The sequence below is a fragment of the Malaclemys terrapin genome, chromosome 2 (genome assembly GCF_027887155.1).
Source record: "Malaclemys terrapin pileata isolate rMalTer1 chromosome 2, rMalTer1.hap1, whole genome shotgun sequence".
Classification (NCBI taxonomy): domain Eukaryota; kingdom Metazoa; phylum Chordata; order Testudines; family Emydidae; genus Malaclemys; species Malaclemys terrapin.
In genome coordinates this window covers 251,542,919-251,569,303 of record NC_071506.1, presented here as the reverse complement: position 1 = coordinate 251,569,303, position 26,385 = coordinate 251,542,919, and the positions used below count along the sequence as shown (strand labels likewise).

General features: G+C 41.0%; 1 protein-coding gene and 1 long non-coding RNA gene across 8 annotated transcripts in view; one reads left to right on the top strand and one right to left on the bottom strand.

Annotated features, from left to right (window-relative positions):
- LOC128832958 (uncharacterized) overlaps window positions 1-26,385 on the bottom strand; it is a 107,996-nt gene that overhangs the window by 33,837 nt on the left and 47,774 nt on the right. The window lies entirely within an intron of this gene.
- Window positions 1-26,385, top strand: part of C2H10orf67 (chromosome 2 C10orf67 homolog) — a 118,738-nt gene that overhangs the window by 53,409 nt on the left and 38,944 nt on the right. For 5 of the 7 annotated variants that reach the window (XM_054020689.1, XM_054020693.1, XM_054020687.1 and 2 more), the window contains 2 exons: window positions 17,079-17,219; window positions 17,997-18,217. In XM_054020689.1, coding sequence (XP_053876664.1) covers window positions 17,079-17,219; window positions 17,997-18,217 — 362 coding nt within the window. The remainder of the gene's footprint in view (window positions 1-17,078; window positions 17,220-17,996; window positions 18,218-26,385) is intronic. The other 2 variants (XM_054020692.1, XM_054020691.1) reach the window with 1 other exon arrangement.

Genomic DNA, 26,385 nt, shown 5'->3' with positions numbered 1-26,385 from the left:
TTCAGTGTCCTGGAGTCCACAGAGAATGCCCTGTTGGCTACTCCTTCTCTTTTATAATGAGAGGGATCCAGCTCAAATGCAGATAGTGACCACAACTGTGGCAATATGACATGGGCAGAAAGTTGATCCCTGAGGTGGGCTAGTCCCAAGACTTTTAGGATTTTATTGGTTATAACTAACACCATAAACTCTATGCAGAGAGAGCTATGGGAAACCAGTGCAGATCCTGGAGCACTGGAGTCATGTGTGCCCAGCATGATGCCTCAAACAGTAAGCAAGCCACTGCATTTTGTACCAACTTCAGTCCCAAATAGTATTAAAGCATAGCCCCATGTAGCGCATCATGCAATAGTTTAATCTTGAGGTAACAAAAGCATGAATAACGACATGGTCCACATCCAAAAAGAAGTGTTGAACATGCACACACCAGATGGTCTGAAAAAGTTAGGCCTTCGTAGACTTCCAGATAAGCCTTAAGATAGGATAGATATGCATATAGACTGTGTTTAAAATCCCTTTTGGCTTTGGTCCTACTGTTTAGTGCAAACAATTCTTTGGATTGAGAAGGCTGTCTGCTCACTGTACATACCATTGGACATAAACTCCCAAAGGTGCCAAAATCAATCAAACCTGCTAAGGTAACCACACCGGATCCACAATGTGAAACCCAGGTCCCTGTCTAAGACTGGGAGAATCATATTATTCCACTCCAGGAGAAGTAGAGGTATGAGTCCTAACACCTGGTGTGCTCAGAGAGACCAAAGAGGGGTCTAGCAACTAGCCCTGTAACTGTGACATCAGCTTCCTAGCCAGATGCAGATGGCAAAAAGCTGACTATATTATTGCTGTGGTATGATCGTAAAACAACACTGGGGGTCTAAAATTACTCCTAAATTGCAAATCCATCTAACTAAAGGCCAACATAGTCCCTCAATCCAAGGGAGTCATACAACCTCTGCCATCTCCTCTGGCTTTTTCCCCCAACCCACCATTGTCACCTCAGTCTTGTCTGGGTTAAGCTTTACCCAGCTCTCTTTCATCCATGATTCAGACTCATTTAGAAAGTAGCTGTAGTGCTGACCTACATTGTCCAAGTGGGATCAGATAGATACATACAATAAGGTGTCACCAGCATACTGAAAACACCAAACCCCATGGTTCCTTACTTGCCCTCCTAACTGCCTCATATACATGTTGAACAGGAGAGGAGACAGAATGTTATTCTCTAGGATCCTGTGCTTGAGAGTTCTTTGGGAAGAGGGGCAACTAGCCATTGAGATCTTTCCAAGAGGAAGGAACGAAGCCACTGAAGAGTAGCCCTGTCCCCTCCCACCAAGGTCCACAGATTAATCAACACCACCTCACAGTCAACTGTATTGAAGATGAATGATAATAATGGACATCTGATTTTCATCCATTGCCAGGAGAAGGTCGTCATCCAGTGCAATCTCTGTGACAAAGCCAAGTCTAGACTCAGACTGACAATGTTCAAGGAGATCAAAGGCATCTAAATGCTATAAGAGTTGTCTCATGACAACCCTCTCCATAATCTTACCCAAGAAGGGAAGATTTCATACTGGTTGATAGTTAAGTAAATTGCCATTGTCAGGCAATGACTTCTTGAACAAATGCTGCACTAATGCTTCCTTCAAAGCAGTAGGCAGTCTGCTCTCTACAAGAGAGGTGTTGACAATCTCCACAATCAAGTACTTCCTCACTGGCCTTCACCAGCCAGCAAGGAGATGGATCCAAAATATAGGTTATGGAACAAAGTTCTCTCAACCCTTCCATAACTTCAGTGAGCATCAGTTGCTGAAAGTCAAGCAGAGGAGATGAGGCCCTTGCTCCATCAACACTTTGCTCTGCCACCATATAAGCAGACACCCCATCCCTAATCTGATCAATCTTGTCCGCAAATAACAAGCAATTTCCTCTCAATAGGAGGGCCTCAGACCAGCCACTAAGAATCTAAAATAGTTTGGATTTACCAGACTGTTGACCACCCAAAGCAAATTTGCTGACTGAGATGTTACAGATGTTATGTTAGAGGAAAGAAACTTTTTCTTTGCCCACCCCCCCACATACAGCCAAAGTAGACATTTAAAAATCTTTATGCTGCAACCAATCAACCACAGCATAAGATATCCACCCCCAGTGTTCTAGCCATCTTTCCTTTCACTTCATTTGTCATCTGTAAACTCATGGTGACCTGTGAGAATGTAGATGATGCCAAGGGACCACCCCACCAATGGTGGAGGACAAAAGATTATTATAATGCTTACTAAGACATCAAGAGCATGTTCTGTTGGAGCAGCAAGATTTTTTCCTCGGAGCTCTCTGAAACTTTTCTAGTTCCATTAATCTCCAGGGGCAGACCATTAAAAGAAATCTCTCATCCTGATATGGGAGATGAGCCCTGTGGCAGGGCGACGACTCACCTGGCGGTGCCTCCTGCTGGTCGTCCAGGGAATTAGCTCACCAGCCTCCGGAGCACCCTCTGCAGGCCGGTGTCTTGCCTTGCCGCTGGCCTCTGTGTCCCTCCCGGACCCCGGTGCCCCTTCTCTCGGGGTTCTGCCCCCTGCAGTACCCCACAGTCTCGCTGGGTCTCCTCTCCCTGGGAAACCCCCAACCCCTTATCCCCACCTTGCCTCATTCTTTGGCTACTGCCAGTCACCATCTAGCCCCCCCACTCACTAGGGCGGACTGCAGTATAATTGCCACTCATCATTGGCAAGGAGGGTTTGGACCTGCTGCCTCTGCCTACCCTTGGGTTGCCCTCTGCAACCCCAGTACCTTTTCTGGCCTTTAGCAAGGCCTGCAGCCTGGGGGTTTTCCAGGCCTGGAGCTCCCTAGCTCCTCTGGCCTTTCCCCAGCCCTGCTCCAGTCTAGGTACCCTGCTCAGCTCCCAGCAGCCAGGCCCATCCTTCTCAACAGCTAGAGACTCTTGAGCTCTGGCTAGCAGCCCTTTTATAGGGCCAGCTGCGGCCTGGTTGGGGCATGGCCCCAGCTGAGGCTGCTTCCCCAATCAGTCTTTCCCCAGCCACAGCCCTCTCCAGGGCTGTTTTTAACCCCTCCGGGCAGGAGCGGGGTGACCATCCCCTACAAGCTCCAACGTACTGGAGGTAATGGTCATCCATGACATAGGTTTAAAATCCAATGCCTAATTTCCAAAACCAATGCAAAAATCAGATCCAAAGTCTGGCTAGCTATACCTAAGAGTATCCTTTTATACTTTCCCACGAAATCATTGCTGCCATCTTGAAAAAAAACTTTGAATCTGATACTGCATTCCTTGTGAACTCAAAACTACCACTGAAATCACTGAGGGTTGAAGTCAATGGGAATTTTGCATGTGCTATGAGTGCAGTATCTGGCCCTTTGCAGGCATGTGTTCAAAAGCATCATGTATAGTATCGTCTGTGATTTCTCTTGCCTAGGACCTCTCTTTCCAGGCTGGAGTGAGTAAATTTCCTGCTCTGGGCATGGGGATTTATTGACCCTGTCTCCTCCCTCTTAGGGCTTGTCTACACTTACCGGTGGATCGAAGCGTGGCAATCGATGCATTGGTGGTCGATTTAGCGGGCCTAGTGAAGACCCACTAAATTGACCGCAAATCGCTCTCCTGTTGACTCCTGTACTCCACCTGAATGAGAAGGGGAGTCGACAGGAGAGCGTCTCCCTTTGACATAGCGTAGTGTGGACCCCGCATTCAGTAGATCAAAGTATGTCAGCTTCAGCTATGTTATTCACGTAGCTGAAGTTGCGTAACTTAGATCGATCTCCCCCTGGAGTGTAGACAAGGCCATAGAGGCAGATCAAAAGGCTGCTTGAGGGGATCACAGTGGAGGACACTTAGCTCTGCAGACAACTGTAAGAGACAGTAGAAAGCTCATCACTCAGTTCTAGGTTCATAGTAATAGGCCTGCTAAACTCTCCTGCACACTCCCCTCCTTGCCCCTCTCCAACACTATATTTTTGGGATGGGAGTGTTTCTCCCTCTATTCCCCAGACTGACCAAGCTTCCAGCCTCTGCTGGACCTGTGTCCTGATGATGATGTACAAATCTAAGGCCAGGCCTACATTAGAAGCTTTGCTGGTGTAGTAACATTGGTTAGGGGTGTGATTTTTGTGTGTGTGTGGACATTTCTGTATTGGCAAAAGCCTTACTGTCGATGGAATTATACTGGCAAACAAGTGCTTCTGCCAGAGCAGCGTATCTTCATTGGGGAACTGATTTAAGCTCTCTCAGTAAAAGCACTCTTTTGCCAATGTAAGCTGCATCTACACTAGGAGGATTTGTCAGTATATTGGTATAGCTATAGCAGGAAACCTTTTCCAGTATCATCCTGGCCTGTCAGAGCAGGAGCTGGTCCTCAGGCTGAAATAAATAAATAAATAAATAAAAAGATGGCCAATTGGGGGGAAGGGGTCTGAAATGTTTAAAAATAATATTTTAAAAAAATCAAGACTTCCCACTTGCTCACCGTAATCCTCACTTTTATGAAAAGAGACATTGGTGAATAGAACTGCACTTTAAGATCTCATCTTTCATCCTGTTAAAATTAGAATCTTTTAAAATGACCACTTCAGTTTCCCTTTAATCCCATATAATGTCAAATATTCTGTTGTCATCAGTGGTCCTCTGAAGTGTGTAGTTTTCTCTCCGTTCATTTAGTATTTCCTCATAGTTCACTAAAGTTAAGTTTGTTCTGAATTTTCCTGTTAATTTTTGTGTTTAAAGAAGCATTATCTATGGAATCATTGCTAAGACCCTACTGTGTGCGAACATCCAGCCTATGTCAAGAGAGTTGAAAGAGCGCATTATTACAATCACTCCTCTAGTACCATCAGGCCTATTTTCATTACTCTTTGCCCAGGTTTGGTGGTCTGCAGCAGCCTCTACCAAGGAGCCCTTAGTTCTATCTGTTCTTTCTAGTTGTACCCTTAGTGTTTTGTCTCTCCATGTTTCTGCTCTACCTTCCTTTATCCTTGGTTGTGTGTTGTTGTTGACAAACATAATGCTGTTCCACCACCTCATCTACTATTTGCTTTATGTCTAGAGCAGGGGCGGGGCTTGCAGTGGCTGTAGCCACCCCAAAATTTGCCTTAGGCTTAGTCTACACTACCCCCCCCAATTCGAACTAAGGTACGCAACTTCAGCTACGTGAATAACGTAGCTGAAGTCGAAGTACCTTAGTTCGAACTTACCTTGGTCCACACGCGGCAGGCAGGCTCCCCCGTCGACTCCGTGGTACTCCTCTCGCCGAGCTGGAGTACCGCAGTCGACGGCGAGCACTTCCGGGTTCGACTTATCGCGTCCAGACTAGACGCGATAAGTCGAACCCAGAACTTCGATTTCCAGCCGTCGAACTACCTGGTAAGTGTAGCCAAGGCCTTAGCCCCTCTGTAGCCACCCCTCCCGGAGCTGGGCAGCCAGCCAGCAGCTGCTGCTCTCTGGCCACTCAGCTCCCGCTGCCACAGAAGTCTCCCCTTCCTTGGGAAGCTGATCCATGGCTGGCAGGGCACTGGGTGAGCTTGCCTGATGCTTGAGGGGGCTGTGTCCAAGTGGGTCTCAGCTGGTGTTGGAGACATGGAGCCTATCTATGCTGGTGCCTCTGATTCAGGAGTGGGAGCTGCGGCTCCTGCTGTACTGAACAAGTGATCGGGCTCCTAAGTGCTCAGCTTACAGAGACATCACGCTGACAAACTCAGGCATACACACAATCTCATACACACACTCCCCCAATACACACACATTCTGTCACACACACACACACACACAACATACACACTGTCTCACACACATATTTCCCCAACAGACACACTTTCTCTCACATTCACACATTCTCACACACACACTCTTCCAACACACAGTCTCACACACAAATTCCCCCAATATACACACACTCTGTCACACACACACAGTATCCCATACACACCCCAACATACACACACACTCATGCATACACATAGTCTCTCTCACACACTTGCCCCAACTCCCATACTTCTCTTTCACAGACTCCCTGAAACACACACACACTCTCTCTCTCACACACACACTCCCCCAACACACACACACACTCCCCCAACACACACACTCTGTCTCATACACACACAGTCTTCCTCACACACTCCCCAACACACCCACTGTCTCACATACACACACATTCTCCCTCACACTTCCCCCCACAACACACACTTTCTTTCACACACACTTGTATTATTATTGTCATTATTTTCTTTATTATTTATTTAATTATTGTTGTTTGTTACTCTTTGTTCTTCCTGTCGAAATGTGCAATGCACATATATTCTACGTATTTTTATTTTTTCATAGTTGGTTTAGGAATACAGTACCGTTTTATTAGTTTTGCGATTGGTCTGTGCATTTCATAATCTTATTAGGACTGTCAATTAATTGCAGTTAACTCACGCAATTAACTCTAAAAAATTAATCGCGATTAATGGCAGTTTTAATCGCGCTGTTAAACAATAGAATACCAATTGAAATTTTAAAATATTTTTTGATGCTTTTCTACATTTTCAAATATATTTATTTCAATTACAACACAGACTACAACGTGTACAGTGCTCACTTTATACTAATATTTTAATTACAATATTTGCACTGTAAAAATGATAAACAAAAGAAATGGTATTTTTCAATTAACCTCATACAAGTATGGTTGTGCAATCTCTTTATTGTGAAAGTGCAATTTACAAATATAGATTTTTTTAATTATGTAACTGCACTTCAAAACAAAACAATGTGAAACTTTAGAGCCTACAAGTCTACTCAGTCCTACTTCTTATTCAGCCAATCACTAAGATAAAAAAATTTGTTTACATTTACAGGTGATAATGCTGCCCGCTTCTTACTACAATGTCACCTGAAAGTGAGAACAGGCATTTGCATAGTACTTTTGTAGCCGGCATTGCAAGGTATTTATGTGCCAGATATGCTAAACATTCGTATGCCCCTTCATGCTTCAGCCACCATTCCAGAGGATATGCTTCCATGCTGATGACGCTCGTTAAAAAAATAATGCATTAATTACATTTGTGACTAAACTCCTTGGGGGAGAATTGTATGTTCTCTGTTCTGTGTTTTACCCACATTTTGCCATATATTTCATCTTATAGCAGTCTTGGGTGATGACCCAGCACATGTTGTTCATTTTAAGAACACCTTCACTGCAGATTTCATAAAATGCAAAGAAGGTACCAATGTGAGATTTCTAAAGATAGTTACAGCACTCGACCCAAGGTTTAAGAATCTGAAGTGCCTTCCAAAATTTGAGAGGGCCGAGTTGTGAAGCATGGTTTTAGAAGTCTTAAAAGAGCAACACTCCAATGTGGAAATTACAGAACCCAAACCACCAAAAAAGAAAATAAGCCTTCTGCTGGTGGCATCTGACTCAGATGATGAAAATGAATATGCGTCGGTCCACACTGCTTTGGACTGTTACCGAGCAAAACCCGTCATCAGCATGGATGCATGTCCTCTGGAATGGTGGATGAAGCATGAAGGGACATATGAATCTTTAGTACATCTGGCACATAAATATCTTGTGACGCCGGCTACAACAGTGCAACGTGAATGTCTGTTCTCACTTTCAGGTGACATTGTAAACAAGAAGCGGGCAGCATTATCTCCTGCAAATGTAAACCAATTTGTTTGAGCAATTGGCTGAACAAGAAGAAGGACTGAGTGGACTTATAGGCTCTAAAGTTTTACATTGTTTTATTTTTGAATGCAGTTATTTTTTGTACAGAATTCTACATTTGTAAGTTAAACTTTCATGATAAAGAGTCTGCAGTACAGTACTTATAATACGTGAATTGAAAAATACAATTTCTTTTGTTTTTTACAATGGAAATATTTGTAATAACAAATAAATATACAGTGAGCACTGTACACTTTGTATTGTGTTGTAATTTAAATCAATATATTTGAAAACATAGAAAATATAAAAAAAATTAAATAAATGGTATTCTATTATTGTTTAACAGCATGATTAATTGCACGATTAATCGTGATTAATTTTATTAATCGCTTGATAATTCTGATTAATTATTTTAAACACTTGACAGCCCTAAATTTTATTTCTCTCTTATGCTTAAATTTAATTCTTTGAGTAGTGAGTTCTAAAATGCCTAACCTGTCCTGGCTGGACTAAATATCATTATTGCTTTTATCAATTATCATTATTACTTTTATTACCATATTGTGCTTTGTCATTCATTATTTAAAGTGGTACAATCAATGCTTCTAGAATGTAAATTTAGCTTGTACATGCCTTAGCAGTTCCAGTTTAAAAAAACAACATTAGTTAAACACATAAGTCTAACACTGTACAGATTAAGGTTGCTTATTTTCAAATTGTATTTTTAATAATATCTGTAAAATAACTTAAAATTTGTATGAAAGTAAATGCAGTTCCAAGTCTGATACTAATAGTAATGATGGAGTCAAATGTTAGTGAGTCACGTACGTGATTGTGATCGGTAAACATAAATGCCAAAATAATTAGAAAAATAAATTCCTGTTCTTAATAACAGAAGGGAAAATACTTCATCACTTATGTTAAAATTAAGAAAATACATTTTTAGGGGAGTGAAAAACAGTTGACTAAAATAGAATAGATAATGGCAGTACCACAGAGTGTGTCTGTTAGAGAAAGTTAGCAGATTTTATTTATTTTTATTTATCTCTACTAAAGATAGTGTACAAAGTATCAAACTTGTGTTTCTGATATCTGTGTTAAGGCTCCAGAATTGTTACCTCAAGGCTTGGGACTGGGAATATCTTGCTGTATTATCTTCTGATTATTCTAAACTTATATATATACTTAAAATATGTCTTTAATTAGTGTTTGCATGTATATATATATTCTTTCTTTATATAGGAATTAGATACAATGCTCCTGTCAGCTAATTTCTTAGTTATTATCTGCAAAAAAATTAGCGTTTTCAGGTGCCTAAGTAGCCCCTGGAATCACAGTTAAAGTTGCCCCTCCCCACCACCAAAATCTGAAATAGTGCCCCTGCTTCCTCCCTGCCCTGGTTCACATCCCCAGTGTGTGGCTCCCTGCCACATGACTGCTGCAGCTGCACATGCTCCGGCCCAGGCTGATGATGATTAGGTTTGCAAACTGGCTGGGGCTCAGGAGCCACATAGACCCAGCATCCATACCCCTTCCCACCTACTGCCTCCTCCAGCTGCTGCTAAGGACAGAGCGGAAGGTGTCCGGGTAAGGCCTCCTACAGTACCTGTGCTCAGTTAAGCCTCTCTTGCACTGAGGCCCCCTGCTCCAGAGTGACCGCAGTGTGAGTTGTTGTATTATGGCTCTGAGTCTCCAAATCTTCCAAATATCCTACTTTGCTATGTGAAAATGGCTAATTTTAAAATATAATACAGTACATTCTCCCATTTACAGTAATTAGCTGCTAGTATTATTTAACCAGTAATTATTTCCAGAAGTTTGCATTTATTTATTGTTATTATTGTTATTATTAGTATTATAAGTTTGTTTATTTATTTATTGGCTTAGGTTTTTTTCCTATTGATTTTCTGTGAATAAAAGTTGCACCAGTGAGTTGCCATAGATGAAGTTTAAAACCGATCTGTCAGTATATATTTTTATTCTCCTTTTGAGGATAACATATTTAAAACATGCATTTAAGTGCGTATTCTTTGTGGGGGGAAAAGCATGTGTGCCCACAAGATGTATGCAGCCCCTTCCTGCAGCTTTCTGTCTAGCCCACCTCAGCTCCCACATCAGGAAGACGATGGAGCCGCCCGTGTTCTAGAGTTATATTCATAGTAGTTGTCATTCCACCACGTTTCCATTAGTTCTCAGGCTGTACTCCTGCTGATTACATATTAACGTAGCCCTTCAGTCTGGCTATCATGATTCAGAACAGAGTAAGGACTCCACATTTTAATGTACTGAATTAAAAATTGACCCACTTAGGGCTGTATTGTAAGTGACCCTTGCGTGAGTGTATAAGAGAAGGAAGGATGCAGGAATTCTCCACCCCCATACACTCCACACAAGAGCCGGGCAGTTACAGTCTCTGCACTTGACTGAACAAGCCCATGGGCCAAGAAGAAGGCAGGTCCATGGCCCTGACCCCCTCCTAGCTGGCCTCATATATCAGAGAGGCTCTTCACTGCTCCCAGGCCACTGTATTCAAGATGCAGTCTTCCCTTTCATGAATAAAACAGTAAGCAGCAGTATCTGGGGTTTTCTGTTTGGTTAGTTTTTGAGGTGGGGTGGAGAGTATACACTGTAGTACATTCAATAAACTTAGAGAAAACAGACTACAATTAATGTTAAACACACACAATGTTAGCTCACATTTTGCTCAGTGTTTATATTGTAACACTGATTTAGATGAGTAATTTGTTCTGTAGATAGAGCACTGGACACCTGCATTCATTTCAGAGGTTTTCAAAAGATTTATGTGTGTATATATAGGGATTATATTTACACAAGAAAATCTGCTTTGTTATTGAGGAAGATACTGAAAATAATAGGATACCTGTGTTACAGTGATACCTTCTAGGTTAATTACTTTTACTGAAAATCATGTACTGCACTGACTGGTAATGAATACAAAGAATAGCATTATTATGGAAGCATAAGTCAGAGATGGAAAGACTTATTAGATCATTCATCTTCCTTGCTAATGCAAGATTTTTCTCTACTGAATAATGTTTTGTCCATTTGGGACAGAACTCATACTCAGAAACATGGTGATGGGTGTGATACAAGAACCTGAACAGACCAGAATAAATGTCTCCAGCAATGGGTCTTCCTCCTATTCCCCTGAGAGACTATTTCACAGCCTAATGCTTCTCACTCTCAGTAAAATTTCCTTCTATTCAGCCAAAATTTTCCATTTCATCCCATAACTCCTAGTTACACCCTAATACTGCCCTGGATAATTGCCCAACCCCCTTCATGTTTGTACTCTTCAAGTATTGTACACTAGTATCCTATAGCCCTGTAGTCATGTCATTTTTAGATTTTAATCCTTCCTGATAAATTATTTCCCTCACTACCTCCTTCATACATTTTATTTGTTCCTATTTGCTGGATTCCCTCATGTTTGTCAGATCTTGCTGATCCTAAGGAGACAAGAAATGAATGTGGTATTCTATGTGTGAGCTCACCTGAATCATCACAGAGCCATTTTTGATACTTATCTTATTGGAAGTCAGTGGAAACTGTAGGTACACAACATGCCTGAAGATCGGGCCACTTTTATTATGGTGGGTGTTGGTTCTTTGCCAGAATTATTGGGGTATCTCTCACTTAATCATTTCCCTGCCATTTGTGGGGGCCTTGGACATTGGTGTACCTCAGTCCCTCTTATTCTCTGTTTGTGGCACATAATAGTTTAGTCTTTTGTGGGCTGTCAGACTTCGGTTTAATTTTAGTTGTTGGGCTAATGTGTAAGGTGCTCGGTGGTGTTGGTGGCCTGCAATATGAAGCAGGTCAGACTAGATGATCTAGTGGTCCCTTCTGGCCTTAAAGTCCATGACTGCATTAGGCTCCTAAATCCAGATTTTAGTTTCTAAATTTTAGGAACCCAGGTTTAAAAATGTTGGCCAGAATAAGCATAATATTCTTCAAAGCTGTCATGAAAAAAGACTATATTGGGGGGAAGGGAATTATTTTTGAAATTCTCAAAATGGGGAGACTCCAACCCAAATCACTATTGCTGGTCTTTATGGTACTATTCTATGTAAGTTAAAAAGTAGACCTGTTCCTCTAAAGCTCTCTGACATACAGGATATAGTTGACACTGCCAACTATCTTCTAGCTCTGGCAGCTGTTCAGTCAGCAGTGAAGGCTTTGAATCTTTTAAAGGATTGGAGAACTTCTCTAGACTGAAAATTGGTCATGTTTTAAAAGCTAATACTTTTTAATCAACACAGTTTTAAGCAGGACTTTGCAACCAGTGTAGACAGGGCAAGTCATATTTAAAGCCTTCCTTTTTTAGGAGGAAAATGATCCAAGTTTTGTAAGCCCTTTGGGGCAGAGACTGTCTTGTTCTGTGTTTGTACAGCACCTAGCACAATGGAGTGCTGGTTAAGACTAGGGCTCCTCAGTGCTACAGTAATTCAAATAGTTATTAATAATAATAGTTTCTTTTGTGTTACAAGAAAACTCGGGTTGCAGCATGCTCTTTCCTGTCTTTTCCTCTTCCCACCTTCTCCTAGGTTACATCTAACAACTACAAGCTAGGTTTAGTGCTGCAATAAGTAGAACAAGAGTGGTGTCTGTCTATCTACGTAAAACTTTAATTACTGAACCTTAAAATACCTTTGGTCACACTTCAATTGCTAAAGGTTGGGGTTTTGTGACTATTTACCTGAAATGTATGAAATTTCTTTCCTGAAACAGGAGTGTGATAGTAACCAGCAGGTTGCTATGCAGTGTTCTTATACTGTCCTGTTGTGGGAGAGCAGGAATTTTTTGTTTTGTTTTTGTTCCTAATAAGTCAAATTCCCTTATTGGAGTTAAATCTTGTGACCCTTGTCAGTGCGCATTTAGATTTCCAGGAGAAGATATACTTTATTAACAAGCTTTAGAGGAAGGTTCAGTGTCTCCGTATATTGCCTATAGTACTGAGATATTGTAACCATGCTAAACTAATAGCTATGAATGACTTTCTCAGCTAAATACTGAGGGAGCACAGATGGAAAACAGCTATCAAAATAAACATATTTTAATAAAATCTGGTATTTCTGAAAACAGTTTTATACATGTGAAGCAATATGCCCTCACAATTCTAACTACATAAAGGTTCATATAAATAGACAAGTGTATAGAAGTATGTGCTTCCAATACTTCACTGTTGATACAGGGAAATGATTTCACATAAAACATATGGCCCTTGTAGTGTTCATATAAACCAATATTGCCTAGATCCTATGGCTCTCAAGCAAGGGTCTGACGCACTTGTGAGCAAGTATCATGTTATCATAAGATGGTCATGTGCCTAGGCTGTCCAAAGACCAGGCATGTGTGTCAAGTGTGGTTGTTGAGAGCTCCCAGTGAAGAATATTCAAATAATTTATGGTTAAGGGATATGCCATCACTAATCCTTCTCTGAGCATTAATAAGCAAAAACAAAAAACAACACCTTGAAGGCACTTGAGAGCTTTTGGGCCATGCTAACTGAGTAGAATGAAGAAGATAATAACAAGATGGTCATTAAGAACTTCCAAACCCCTAGCCAATGTTTTGTTGAATTAATCAATAGGGGAGCAGAAACTTGTATTAGTTTCAGCCTCACCAAGACGTGCATAACATTTAGCTAGTCTTTTTGGAATGAGGGATGTGTCTGGCAATAATAAATAATTATAAATTTATGACTTTTGGGAAACTAAATGAGAAGGCAACAATACTGCAAATGGTTGCATTAAGTGCCAATGCTTCTTAGAATAACTGTCAATCTTGTCTGTAATGTAACGTAAAATCTTTCTTATTTCTGTCAGATGTATTTAAAATTAAATGTTGTTAAATATAGTTTGAATTTTCCAAGCAGCAGTCTATACCCTTGAGTTCCAACAATGCAATCATCACCTTTTTGGCCCAACTGGATTGGCCAAGATTCCTTCCAGAGTTACATTATTCTTTAGTTATCCAGAGGGATCCCTGGGAAGGGGAAGGGGTTTCATACACCATTCAAAACTCGTACTTCTGACCAGTTTAATATTGGTTTTCACATGTTTCAAAGAGGTTAACTGAAGTCATCTTTGGCCAAAAAGAGAGTGGCTGTGATGCAGAGACTTGAAGGTAAAGACTTAAGTGGACAAATAAGGTCAGGAGTAGAATTGGTCAGAAATTTTCAGATGAAACAGAGTTTTGTTGGAAAATGCCAGTTTGTTGAAACCAAAATGTTTTGCAATAACATCTTGGGTTTGATGAATTTTTGGGGAATCAAATGCTGGGTTATGATTGAACCTTGATGAAACCCTGCCAGCTCATCAAGCTGCTAGATCTTCCAGGATCTGTGGCTCTGAGGCAGCCTCAAGGCCAGAAATCCCAGTCTTCCAGGGTCTGCAACTCCATAGCAGGCAGCCACGCCAGAGCTTCCAGACTCCATGCCATGGAACTGGGAGTCTGAAAGCCAAGGGAGTTCTGACTTTAACATTGACTCAGCTCCCAACCTGGCAAAAGGGAGTCAGGAAGTGCTAAGAACCCAAGTTAATCTGGGGATCTAAGGACTTACATACTTCCTGCCATGGATCTAGGACCCTAGAAGTCCTGGGATAAGCTCCCAGGATCTGTAGTTCCTGGGCATCCCTGCTTTGCAGGCAAGCAGCTATGAAACTGACAATAATATCAGTTTTGCTTAGCAGGTGTTAAGGTGCGGGTAGGGTGACCAGATGCCCTGATTTTATAGGGACAAGTCCTGATATTTGTGGCTTTTTCTTATATAGGTGCCTATTATCCTTGCAATCTGGTCACCCTAGGTGCAGGGAACAGACTTCCTATTGGAAAGATGATGTGTCATTGTTTCCAAAAAGATATTTTTCAGGATTTCCAGTTCACAGGAAATTTAATATTTGTTTTGATTAATTCTGATTCAGAACAATACCAACTTTCAAAACAGTAAAATTTCCTGTGAACCAAAAATCCCACATGTCTGCCAGCTCTAATCAGGAGAGAGAACATCAAAACACCTGATGGGATAGATGACCACATGGGATAAAAAAAAATAATAATAATAATAATAATGGAGATATCCCATCTCCTAGAACTGGAAGGGACCTTGAAAGGTCATCAAGTCCAGCCCCCTGCCTTCACTAGCAGGACCAAGTACTGATTTTGCCCCAGATCCCTAAGTGGCCCCCTCAAGGATTGAACTCACAACCCTGGATTTAGCAGGCCAATGCTCAAACCACTGAGCTATCCCTCCCTCTCCCTCTCCCTCTCCCTCCCTAGGTGGTTGTGAATTAAAATATGGGAAAGGAAGGAATAGATCACTTTAAAAGAGAACTGTGTGAAGTTCAAGTAATTTATAAGGTCAGAATTCCCTAGCAAGTAGTGTCCTTCGGCACTGCATGTAAACTTTACCTATGTTCTTGCCTTTCTTTCCCCCAGGATAGTTCTTGGTGTGCTACCTTATATATCATTCAGTTCTTTATTATTGCCATAATGAGCTAGAATTAATGCCCATCAGTTCCTCAAGGTGCCCTTCTGGTAACTGGAGATTATCAGGATGTGGAGATTCTCTGGCTGTGCCCCTTTTTTCCCAGCCGTGCCGTCCCAGTGCAGCAGCTGGGAAGAGAATTGGTGTAGGAGCTTTTACAATGGCTTTACTCCAAATGAGGATTCATCTGTAGAAAACCTCTGGGGAGGGGGAGCAAATCTAATGGCTTTATAACTGCCTTACACCACTCTAGCATTTCCCAAGATCTGGCCAAATGTGTATATAGTTACAGTAGACCCGATTCTCCTCTCACAGATTCCTCATTTTCCCCAGTGTAGCTCCATTGAAATTAAGGGACTTACACCAGTGTAAAATCAATGTGGGGGAGAATTAGGGCCTGTGACTGGTATGCTGACATCTTTATAATATTGTAATTAATCTTTACAATGAATTGAATTTGCAGTTTTCACAGGATGTGGATTAAACTGCTTTTCTTTATTTAAAAAGGTCTGATACTGCAATGTATCTTCACCTCCAACTATCCTGTAACTATCTGGTGTTTTCCCCCTATCAGTGAACTGGCCACATAGAGACCAGCATGTGTCCTCCAGAGAAAGTGGAATGTATCAGCAGCTGACAAAACAAATGGCTGGCTTGAAGTGGAGAGGGCCAGCATTCAATACAATATGCTTCAGCAAAGTTTTAAAGTTCAGTTGAAATAGGACAGATAATATAGTCAGTGGACCAGATTCATCTCTAGGTAGACTTCAATAGGATGAATTTAGCCCCTTAGGGTTTTTTTTTTAAACAATATGGCATTTGTTTTGCCAGATTTAGACTTAGTATAATGTTTAATTTACAGATATAATACTAATATATATGAAATTTTGCTAAGTGTGTGGGAGAGTGGAACCATTGAGGTGGCTTAATTTGGGCATATTTTATTATTTTGAAACAACCGGTGGTATTGTCCTTGTTGTGAGAGGCTACCGGTGTGGTGCTTCTGCTTTCTCCTGTTGATATCACTCGGCTGCGTGCGTGTGTTCCCTCTGTGTGCTGCCCCAGCTCTGCGCAGATAGCTGACACAGCAGACCCGACGAGAATCCCCAATAACCACAGAGTCTACTAAGATACAAAGGCACCTCGGCCAGGTTTATTGCGATCTCGGACACAATTGCAGTTCCCCGTAGATTACTTAGTCTACCGGGCATACTACTAATAGATGCCTCTTGGCAAGGACCCGGCTCAGTGGCGGGACTTTCCACTGCCCCCGTGGCCGGACAAAGACACCACCCCAGGGACACATTCTTATACACCAGTACAAACAAGTTACACATCACTCCTGACGTATTGAGGTGCAACCCCTCTACGTAGCAAGGTACAACCCCTCTATGCAGTAAGGGGCCGCCTCGCACCTTGTACCTGTTGGTTCGATCAAAACATCTCTATCCATCACTTTACCCTTTTGCCCCTGTCATTGGGATGGGTCGGTCTGTTCCATGTTATCTGTGGAATGTTCCCGTATGGTATGTCTTGGTACCATGTTTATACTATAACTATACTAAATGAATATGTATTTTCTGCAACATCAGCCCTTTCCTTGCCAACTTCTGTGAGCAGGGCCTGCCTTTTGCTCACAGCTTAACTTTGCTTTCTATGCTAGCAAAGCCTTGACCATTACTTTAGTTTGGTTCAGGCCTCATACTGGGCCTTCATTAGGCCTTTACTATGTTGCCTTCACTTACTACAGTCCTTATTTGAAGTATAGTAGCTGAAGTAATTATTATGCTACAATGTCATTTTTCTAACTTGTTTTCTTAACTCCTGTGGATTAAAATGACCGTAAGAGTAAAACTGTTTTTCCTAGTGTACATAATCACCACTGATTCTTTGATTGTCAGATTCCAGCATTGAAAGAAAAAGATACAAAGAAAAAGAAGGAGACAGTGAAAAGTGGAAGTGAAATTACAGTGCCTCATGAGAGCAGAGAATCACAAAAGGGATATCACAAGCAGCAACAGAAGAAGAGTCCTAGTTATAAGGTGTTGTTTTTATTATTAAAATCCAACAAATTCTCTGTAAATATTTTATGTAGATTTCTTGTCCTTTGATACCAGTCTATGGACTATTCAGAACCATTGCTTGTTAAACCTTTTAGTTACTATGGTAAAAATAATAATTTGCATTTCTATAGTGACTTTCATTCAAGGATTTTGCACCATTTTACAGACATTCATTAATCTCCTGTGAGAGAAGTATTCTTATATTTGTACTACAGATGGAAAAAATGAGGCACAGAAGGCCTAAGATACAAGTTACAAAAAGAATCAGTAATAGAGCTGAGAACCATGAATTCAGTTCTATGTTCTAATCACTAGACTGTACACTCTCTACCGAAAGGCATGGTCCTTGCCCATAAGAATTTATAATCAAAGGTCTTGATCCTGCTTCCATTCAAGGCAGCAGAAATTTTGCCATTGATATCAGTAGGATTGGCCTTAGACAAATATGATATACATGACAAAAGTTAAGCTTTACTTGTCTGTGCTGCCATCTTTATTATATAGCCCTCCAAAAAGCTGTGACATTGTAATGATTCTCAGTCACTCCAGACCTGGATTGGCTTTGAAACAATGACTAGAGTTAAAAGGTTTTGTACTCTGTTATTAATTCCTTTAAACATCTAGTTTCCCTACCCTAACAGCCAAAACTAGAAGTATCGCTACCAAGAGTGAAACTTAGTATTTTTTTGCATAATAAGCATAGAAAATAAATAATACATGACTTAACTTTTTGCAATATATTTTGCACTTGAGAAGGAAGCAGAAAAAAGAGCATTACTTGCTGAAATTGAGAAGCTGAAGATATCTGAAGATCAAGAGAAGCAACACATACAAAGGTATTGGTCAGAATTTTTAAGACATTCATTTAACTCTATAAATATTTTAACATTTTGTGGGTTTTTTTATTTCAGTCTTAAAAACGAAGTTGAACAAATTAACCGAAGCTGGGCAAAGAAATTCCAAATTCTAAAGAAAAGGTATAGTGGTATTATAATATTGTCCATATTCATAGAAATAGCTCATGTCTATAATTTTGCAAACTATATAAGGAAATATTAAGGGTATAGATATTTTGTAGATACAGTATTACTACAATGCAATCACTCAAGCATTTGCCTAGCTTGGTGTAGTATGCAAATGAGCAGAATCTGATCATAAGAAATGAGTCACTTGTTGGATAATATACCGTTGATGTGGTTGTAGCAATAATACACTCTTCAGGGGCAGGCACATTTGTATGATTAGTTTAACATTTATCAAGACTGTGGACAGAACACTGAAAATGTAATAATATATCTTTTTTTCTATCTTTAAAGTTGTTGCCATTAAAATACCAACATTTACTACCAGTTACCCCACTACTTTATTAAAAATGTTATTTTCTATTCTAAGTATAAAGAAATGCTGCTGAATTTTAAATGTCCCAGTGAAATGATACCAGTGTAAAGAAAGTGAATAGCATATAATATGGAGAAAAAATTCAAAATGATTCACACACAAATCTTTTAATGACAGAACTGATGGTCATGCTTTTAATGTACAGTTTTGAAAAATTTACCTCTGTGATATGCATAATGAATATAGCAACAGAGAGTCCTGTGGCACCTTTAAGACTAACAGATGTATTGGAGCATAAACTTTCATGGGTGAATGCCCACTTCAGTGCATCCGACGAAGTGGGCATTCACCCACAAAAGCTTATGCTCCAATACACCTGTTAGTCTTAAAGGTGCCACAGGACTCTCTGTTGCTTTTTACAGATCCAGACGAACCCGGCTACCCCTCTGATAATGAATATATTAGATGCTGTGTATGTGTAATCACTTGGGTTATGGTGTAATTGAAAAAAATAATTAAAAAGTAGATAAATTTACCAAGTTACCACCTATCTGTTATCTGGCACAGGATCTCAGAATGAACTCAAGAATGCTGATTTCTTTTAAGCCTATTAAATACATGACATGAAATTGTTGGCTGTTCATCCCAATTAAGTGAATTTGCTTAGTAATCTTACCCATATTAACTAATTCTGTTTGTTTTTTTCATTGAAGGAAACTACTATTTTTTCATGTTTCCAATATTCATAAGATTACATATACACAGATTATATAATAAATTCATTATGCATGTCATAGAAGTAATTTTAAAATAGCATGTACAGATTATCATTATTTTGTCAGTAACACATTTGAGTCTACACTATTTTAAGAATTCTTCCTATGCTCACATGTCATTCACTTCAGCGCATTGATCCTCTGATCCAAACTCATTTACACAAAGGGTTGGTGAGTGTTTTTTTGTTAAAGCCCTTTTATATCATGCTACAATGGGCCTCTATACTATTAATATTTTCCTCCTTTTTCTATTTCTTTTCTCTCCCCTCTCTACTGTTCTCCTTTTCCAGTTTTCTTCCTTTATTTTCATTTCCTTTCAGACCTCTTAGATCAGGGGTGGGCAAACTTTTTGGCCTGAGGGCCACATCGGGGTTGCGCAACTGTACGGAGGACCGGGTAGGGAAGGCTGTGCCTCCCCAAACAGCCTGGCCCCCACCCCCTATCCGCCCCCTACCACTTCCCGCCCCCAACTGTCCCCCTCAAAACCTCCAACCCATCCAACCCTCCCTGCTCTTTGTACCCTGACCGCCCCCTCCCAGGATCTCCACCCCTGTCCCCTGACTGGGGAGCCTGCTAAAGTTAGAGGTGAATGTGTGGTTTTGTACATATCTAATCACTGTAACACCATAAAAATAGATTCATTTTGACAGATATTCCGTTTACAGAGAGGTACATAACCAGAATACAGGAAAAATCTTGTTTTGCCTCCGTTTTTCTGATATTTTGTGGAAGCACTGTGCGTAATAAACTGTCTTTTTTTTTTCCATAAAAGTTTGACTACTAGAGTTTGGCAGGAAATGGTTTTCCCATCACATTAATATTTTCAAGAGTTCAAATTTTTTCCCACCTTGAATCTGGATCAAAATTTGAAATCTTGAAAATTCATGTAAAACAGAAAACCAATTATTTTTGGGAGGCTGGAGGGTAGTTAAAACAAAACCTTTCATTTCGATAATTTCAGAACTTTTCATTTTGATTTTGACTTATTTGAAAAACTTTAATTTGGTTTAATTAGCTTACATTTCAAAACAAAAATCAGAAACCAGATTTTTTCATTTTGACAGTTTAAGAACTTTTTTCTTGATTTTTTTTTTTTTAAGTCAAACGTGATAGCTTCAATTTTGACAAACTGGCAGTTTTTGAAAAAAATAGATTCATTACGAAATTTCTGACCTGCTGTAGTGACTACCTGAAGAGCACACAGACTTGAGTTTGCATTTAACCCTTATGTTATTTTTATAAATTATATTTTTTCTTTATTATTCTCATGTTTCTAGTGCATATAAATGTAAAATATGATAGCCCTCTTGTGGCGAAAATAATACCTGTCAGTTTTATAGATGTTGATCAGACTGTGTGGCCTAGTGGATAAAGTTCCTGCCAAATATTTAGACTATATTGCATGTAAGCCCTTTTAAATTTATGCTTTTTATTCTTTTTTTTTTCAGCTTTTTCCATCAATTAAATTAAAAATTGACAGTTTTCCTTTTTAAGTGACTTTAGTGCTCATGAAAGTTACCGCTTTGAGAGTACAGGAGATCAAAGTCCTCTGTTCATTTACAGACATAAGTAGAGGACAGCAAGGCAAACTCACACTTTTGGCCTTTCTTCTAAGACTGCCATGAACGGTGCTAGTTAGCATCAACTGTGACGGTGGTTTTTGCGATGTGGACACTTATACGCTAGGAACTCTACTAAGACTAACAATTTATTTCATATAGGCTACCAAATAGCTGTTAGATAGAATTGTCTTTCAGCCACTATTGACCTGGAGCTAGACTCTGACTGGTGATTTTGGAACAGAAGATTGTATGGGCTAGATTGACAAAGGGATTTAGGTACCTAGAAAATCACTGGGAGTCACAAAGCCTGAGCTAGGCACTCAAGCTGCCTATACAATGGAAGGGAGGGAGACACCTAAGACCGGGATTCACAAAAACCATTATGCTAGATGGAGAGCCATCTAAACTAACCAATGGGAGATGCCAAACAGAGGGGTATGCCCGCAGCCATACCCATCTCAGGGAGTTTGGTGCCTATCGCTGCTTGGAATTCAGCTGTGAACTCTCTCCTGAAGTCAGGTGCTGCTGGGGCCGGGGAGGAAGGGAGGTACGGAGGAGCTTCATCATAACTTTTAGCCCAGCAATCAGGGCACTCATGTAGGATGTGGGAGACCCCTGGATCCAGTCCCCCCTCTGCCTGAGGAGAAGGGCTTTGAACAGGAATCTTCCATTTCTCCGCTGAATGCTCTAACCACTGAGTTCCTTCATTCTCTCCTGGTGAATCTGCTCCACTGTGGATAAATAATTAGAGTCATTAGGGGGCTGGAACCTGGGTCTCCTGCATGCTGGGTGAGTGCCATTCTCTTGTTTGTTTGTTTGTTTGTCTCTTTCTCTCCCTCCCTCACCCCCAATGACTCTAAATATTTATACACAGTAAAATAGTTTCAACAGGAGATATTGAGGGAGCCCCATATCAGAATATCCCATGGCACAGTGGTTAGGGCACTCACCTGAGAAGTAACAAATCCCTTCTCCCCTTCAGGCAGAGGGGGGACTTAAACAGGAGTCTGCCACATCCCAGGTGAGTCCCCAACCGCTGGGCTAAAAGTTATGAGGGAGGTCCTTCTCCCCTCAAACCCCCAACAATTTGTGTGCAGGGCCCAATCCAATAAGCATAATTAGATCACAGCTACTGGATTGAGCCCCACAGGAGAGCTGAGCAGAAGAATGCTATCTTCCCCTGGTTTTGCACCGCACTTGGCCTTAGCAGTCTGGATGTCTAGACTGGAGCAGCAGTGTGTATGACCAGAGGGAGGAACATAGACAACTAGGGAACTTTTACTGCAAAAATTGAGGTGCCTTCAGGATTCAGCAGCAGCTGAGCAGGTATTTGTGAATATCAGTGGTGCCTGATTCTGGGATTTAGCTGCCTAAAGTGGCAGGTGCCAGCTCCTTTGTGAGTCTAGCCTTATAGCTCATTACTAATCACCTGAGACATACAGTGCAAAAAAAAAAAAAAAATCTAAACCAAAACATTTCACGTATAAGAAAAGACAAATTAAACTACTGGGTAATTTTAATAATCTAAACTTGTAATTTGAAACATCAGAAAAACAAACAGCCAGTTACTTTATATTCAGAAAAGGTTAAATATTTAAATAGTTAAATGAGACAAGACACAATTTATGGCTAACTTGAACCACCTCACTCTGTCATATTTCAGAGTTCCTATTTGTGGTTTTATAAAGCTTAGCAAAAAGTGATCAAGTTAGCACTGCTTGTGTCTTGTTTAATTTGCTCATTTAACATTACTGTTCTTATAGATCTACCATGCCCTCATAATGGATGAGACAATATTTACATTTCTCCTTCTGCTAATAATGGCAGTTATCTGTCCAGTCAAACTCCACAACTGGTCAGATATGAGGGACCACGTCTGACTGGATTTCATTCTTGATATGGTGGAAATCAAATATTTTAGCAGCTGTGAGATTCTGCCTGAAGATTTCCACAGTTCTAAAAAGAAAGCCAATAAAAAGCTGGTAATTCTAAATTAATCTGTGACCAAAAGCTTCTAGTGGTGCCACTCTTTATCTAATTTGGAATTGTTACCTTTAATAATGCTCTCTGGAAATTGACAATAAGCTCCCCAAATTAGCAAAACAGGTACCACCTTTTTAGCAAGTTCAATAAACACATCTGGAAAGACCACGGACTCCTTAAAAGTGCCAAGTTTATAGTGTAATTAACAGTCATTCTAACCACCTTGAATTGTGTTTCTGGTGCTTGGTCTAATTGGATACATCTGCACTGCAATGTAAGCCCATGGTTAGTAGAACTTCAGTTAGCAGACTCTGGTTTTGTTAACTTAGGACTTGAGCATCTACACTCATTTGTAACCCCAGAAATCATTGAACCCTGGGTCCCAACATGGGGCACCAGGGTCTACACTGCACTACGTAGGCCTGAGTCCAACCCCCCATATCCCAGACTTCCTAACACCCTCCCTAAATGAAGACACTCTAGCCCTTTGTGGTGCAGTATGGGAAAACTTGACTGTCCACCAAATGTGATTGTCCAGAGGACAAAGAAAGTCAACCCATTGAATACTTTTGGCAGACCCCCAGAGTACGAGTCCAGTTGTGCTGTGTCTACACTGCAAAGCAATAGAACTTGAACCCTGGGTCCTGGCTTGACTCAGGCTCAGATCCTCCACCTCTGGGGGGTCCTGGGTCTGAGCCCTGAGTTAGCACAATGTGTGTACATACAGATAGAGGAGGTTAGGTTTGAGCTTGAGTTGAAACCCTGAGCTTACATTGCAGTGTAGACATATCCAATGAGGCTTTCCATGTGCATTGCTTGTAGGATTCTTTGTGTAACACTGACAGACCCCGGTTGTTGGTGGGCGGGATCGAACCTGGGACCTCTGGAGCTTAGTGCATGAGCCTCTACTGCATGAGCTAAAAGCTCGCTCTCTTCCCTCCCCCTCCCGGCAACTGAACGACAGAACTTTTGTCTTTCAGAGTTGTTAACCCCCTCTGACTCCCAAGACAAAAGTTTTGCCACGACAAGTGTCAGTGTGAACGGCGTGTTGTTGGCAGGAACTCTCTCCTGACAACAGCGCAAACGCCGCTCGTTGGGAGTGGACATTTTTTGTCGGCAGGAGAGCCGACAAACAGTGGCTACACTGCATGACTTTTAGCGGCACAGTTGTGGCGACAGCCATGTCACTAAAAGCTGTGGAGTGTAGACAAAGCCTTAAGTGGTCTCAGTGCCACTAGATGGGTCAGAACACCACACCCCGGAGGCATGTGGGTTACATTTGCATTAATTGATATGACTGTTTCTAGAGTTAAATTTTTTGATCAGCCAAAGCTATTATTATCCTGGGCATTTTGTCTAAATGTCTTGTGAAAGTTTTCTGTAATGAGAGATCATGTTAACATTACAACTGGCATGTGAAAATCCTAGCATCAGATCAAATAGAGAACAGTGGTCAGGAAGCAAATGCCCATCTTTGACACGAACGTATTTGAGAACCTCAGCTTGAAAAGCTTGAAAAAGTCTCTTTTCCTAAGATTCCAGACAAACTAGTATCCCTTTCCCATCACCTTGACACACTGATTCTTAAATAATGAGGGATATGGAAGATTTATGTCTAAATAAAAATAGCATTTACCCTTTGAGTTAAGACTACAAATATGGATCTTATTATTTAAAGTTCATTGTATTATTATATCTGCACTAAAAACAGGTTATTAGTTGTTGTATAGGTAGAAGGTATACTATCATTTGTCAATAACTTTCTCAAGTTGTTGTATTGTTGTTGTTGTATTATTAATTGCTAAGTGCTGAAAATGTGCTCAGCGCTGGATAAGTCAACAAAAAATCAAGATTATCCCTGGTCCAAAGAGCTTGCCATCAAAGAGACAGACATAGAAAGACAGAAGGCAGAGGAAGTAATTACCCTTATATGAAGTTCTCTTCTCTTAAACTAACATTTTTCATGTCTTTTAGGCCTCCCTTCGTCAAAAGGTTTTCCTATAGCATATTTTCCTTCTTTTAAAGAAAATGGAAAAATATTATGGTTGTTCAGCTTACCTCATTTAAACTGGACCTTGAGAAATTAGCTAGTAGTTCTTCTTCAGATGGTTGCAGACATATATTCCACTCAGGTGTGTGCATGCCCAGCATGCCGGAGCCAGAGAACTTTGTCTAGCAGGTGCACATGCCCTCGTAGCCCCTCTCCTGGCTATTTAAGGGCAGCGCCATTCTGACCCCTCTCAGTTCCTTTCCACTGCCTGCAGCTGGAGTCAGAGCATTCTGTATGATATCTTACCTCATGTTTTTGTTGTCTGAGGTTTCCCTCTCTTTTTCTGAATATAGTTAGCTAATTAGAGTTAGCAGTACCCTTAGTAGTAGATTAGTTTAGTAATTTTAATAGTAAGATTTTCCCTGACATTATGCCTTCGCCAGGTTTCAAACACTGTCCCTCTTAGGGTAGCTATCCGCAAAATTGGTCCCCATACTTGGTGCTTGTTGTGCTTGGGATAGGGGCATATTAAGGAAAAGTGCTCCATTTGTAAATCCTTCAAAAAGAGAATGCAGGTGGCTAGAGAATTAGGCCTCAAGCAGCACCTTAAGTAACCATTCCAAAGCTTGAAAAGAATCTTCTTCCTCACCTAAGAAGAGTACTGGGCAGCACCAGGATTCCTCGAGTGCTCAAGGTAGAGCGGGGCTACCTACACACTCTCCGGTACAAAGATGGGATCATTCCAGCATTGTACCATTGACTCCTGTACCGTCTGTGTGGTGGCCATTGAATCTGGTACCGATATATTCAGTCTCAGCACTCACCATATTGACCTCACAAGCTTTTCAAGCAGCAGCAGATTTACTCTGCTTCTCTGTTACAGACTCACCTTTGATACAGGAGTCCTCAACTGTGCTGGTATTGTCTGTGGCCCCAGAATCCGTATCAGCACCAAGGGATCTGTTGTTGGTACTGTTTCCTTCTTTGGCCTCACAGAGAATTTTAGTTTCTACAGGCCTGGTATGGACCAGATCTGCAGAGGCTGTACTGGCCCCTACTTCGATACCAATGCCTTTTCCAGCACCGAGTGTTAGTTCTGCCTCAATGGCACTACTGGTAGTCAAAGCACTGGCTGCTATGCATCCATAAATACCAGAGCGGCCCCCGTACTGGGCTTCAGATGAGTTGGGACATTTGATGCCTCCATGAGGGGTGCCTCCTCCATTTGCATTGGACTATGTGGGAAGTGCCTTGTGTTCTAGCTCAGAGTTATCCTCTGCCTTTCCTTCTCCATCCAGGTACAAGGTGCAAAAGTCTTCGAGATCTCTGGGACATTACCATCAATAGAGGCCTACAGTTTTTTGTATCCTCATCCAATCTGCGAGCTGCAAAATTTTCAGATTTGTAGGGCTCTACTAACAGCTCCACAGGTCACTACGCATAAGTGACGCAGGGCTGTGCCAAGCCCCCGCCTCCCAACCGCCCCTCATGTCTCC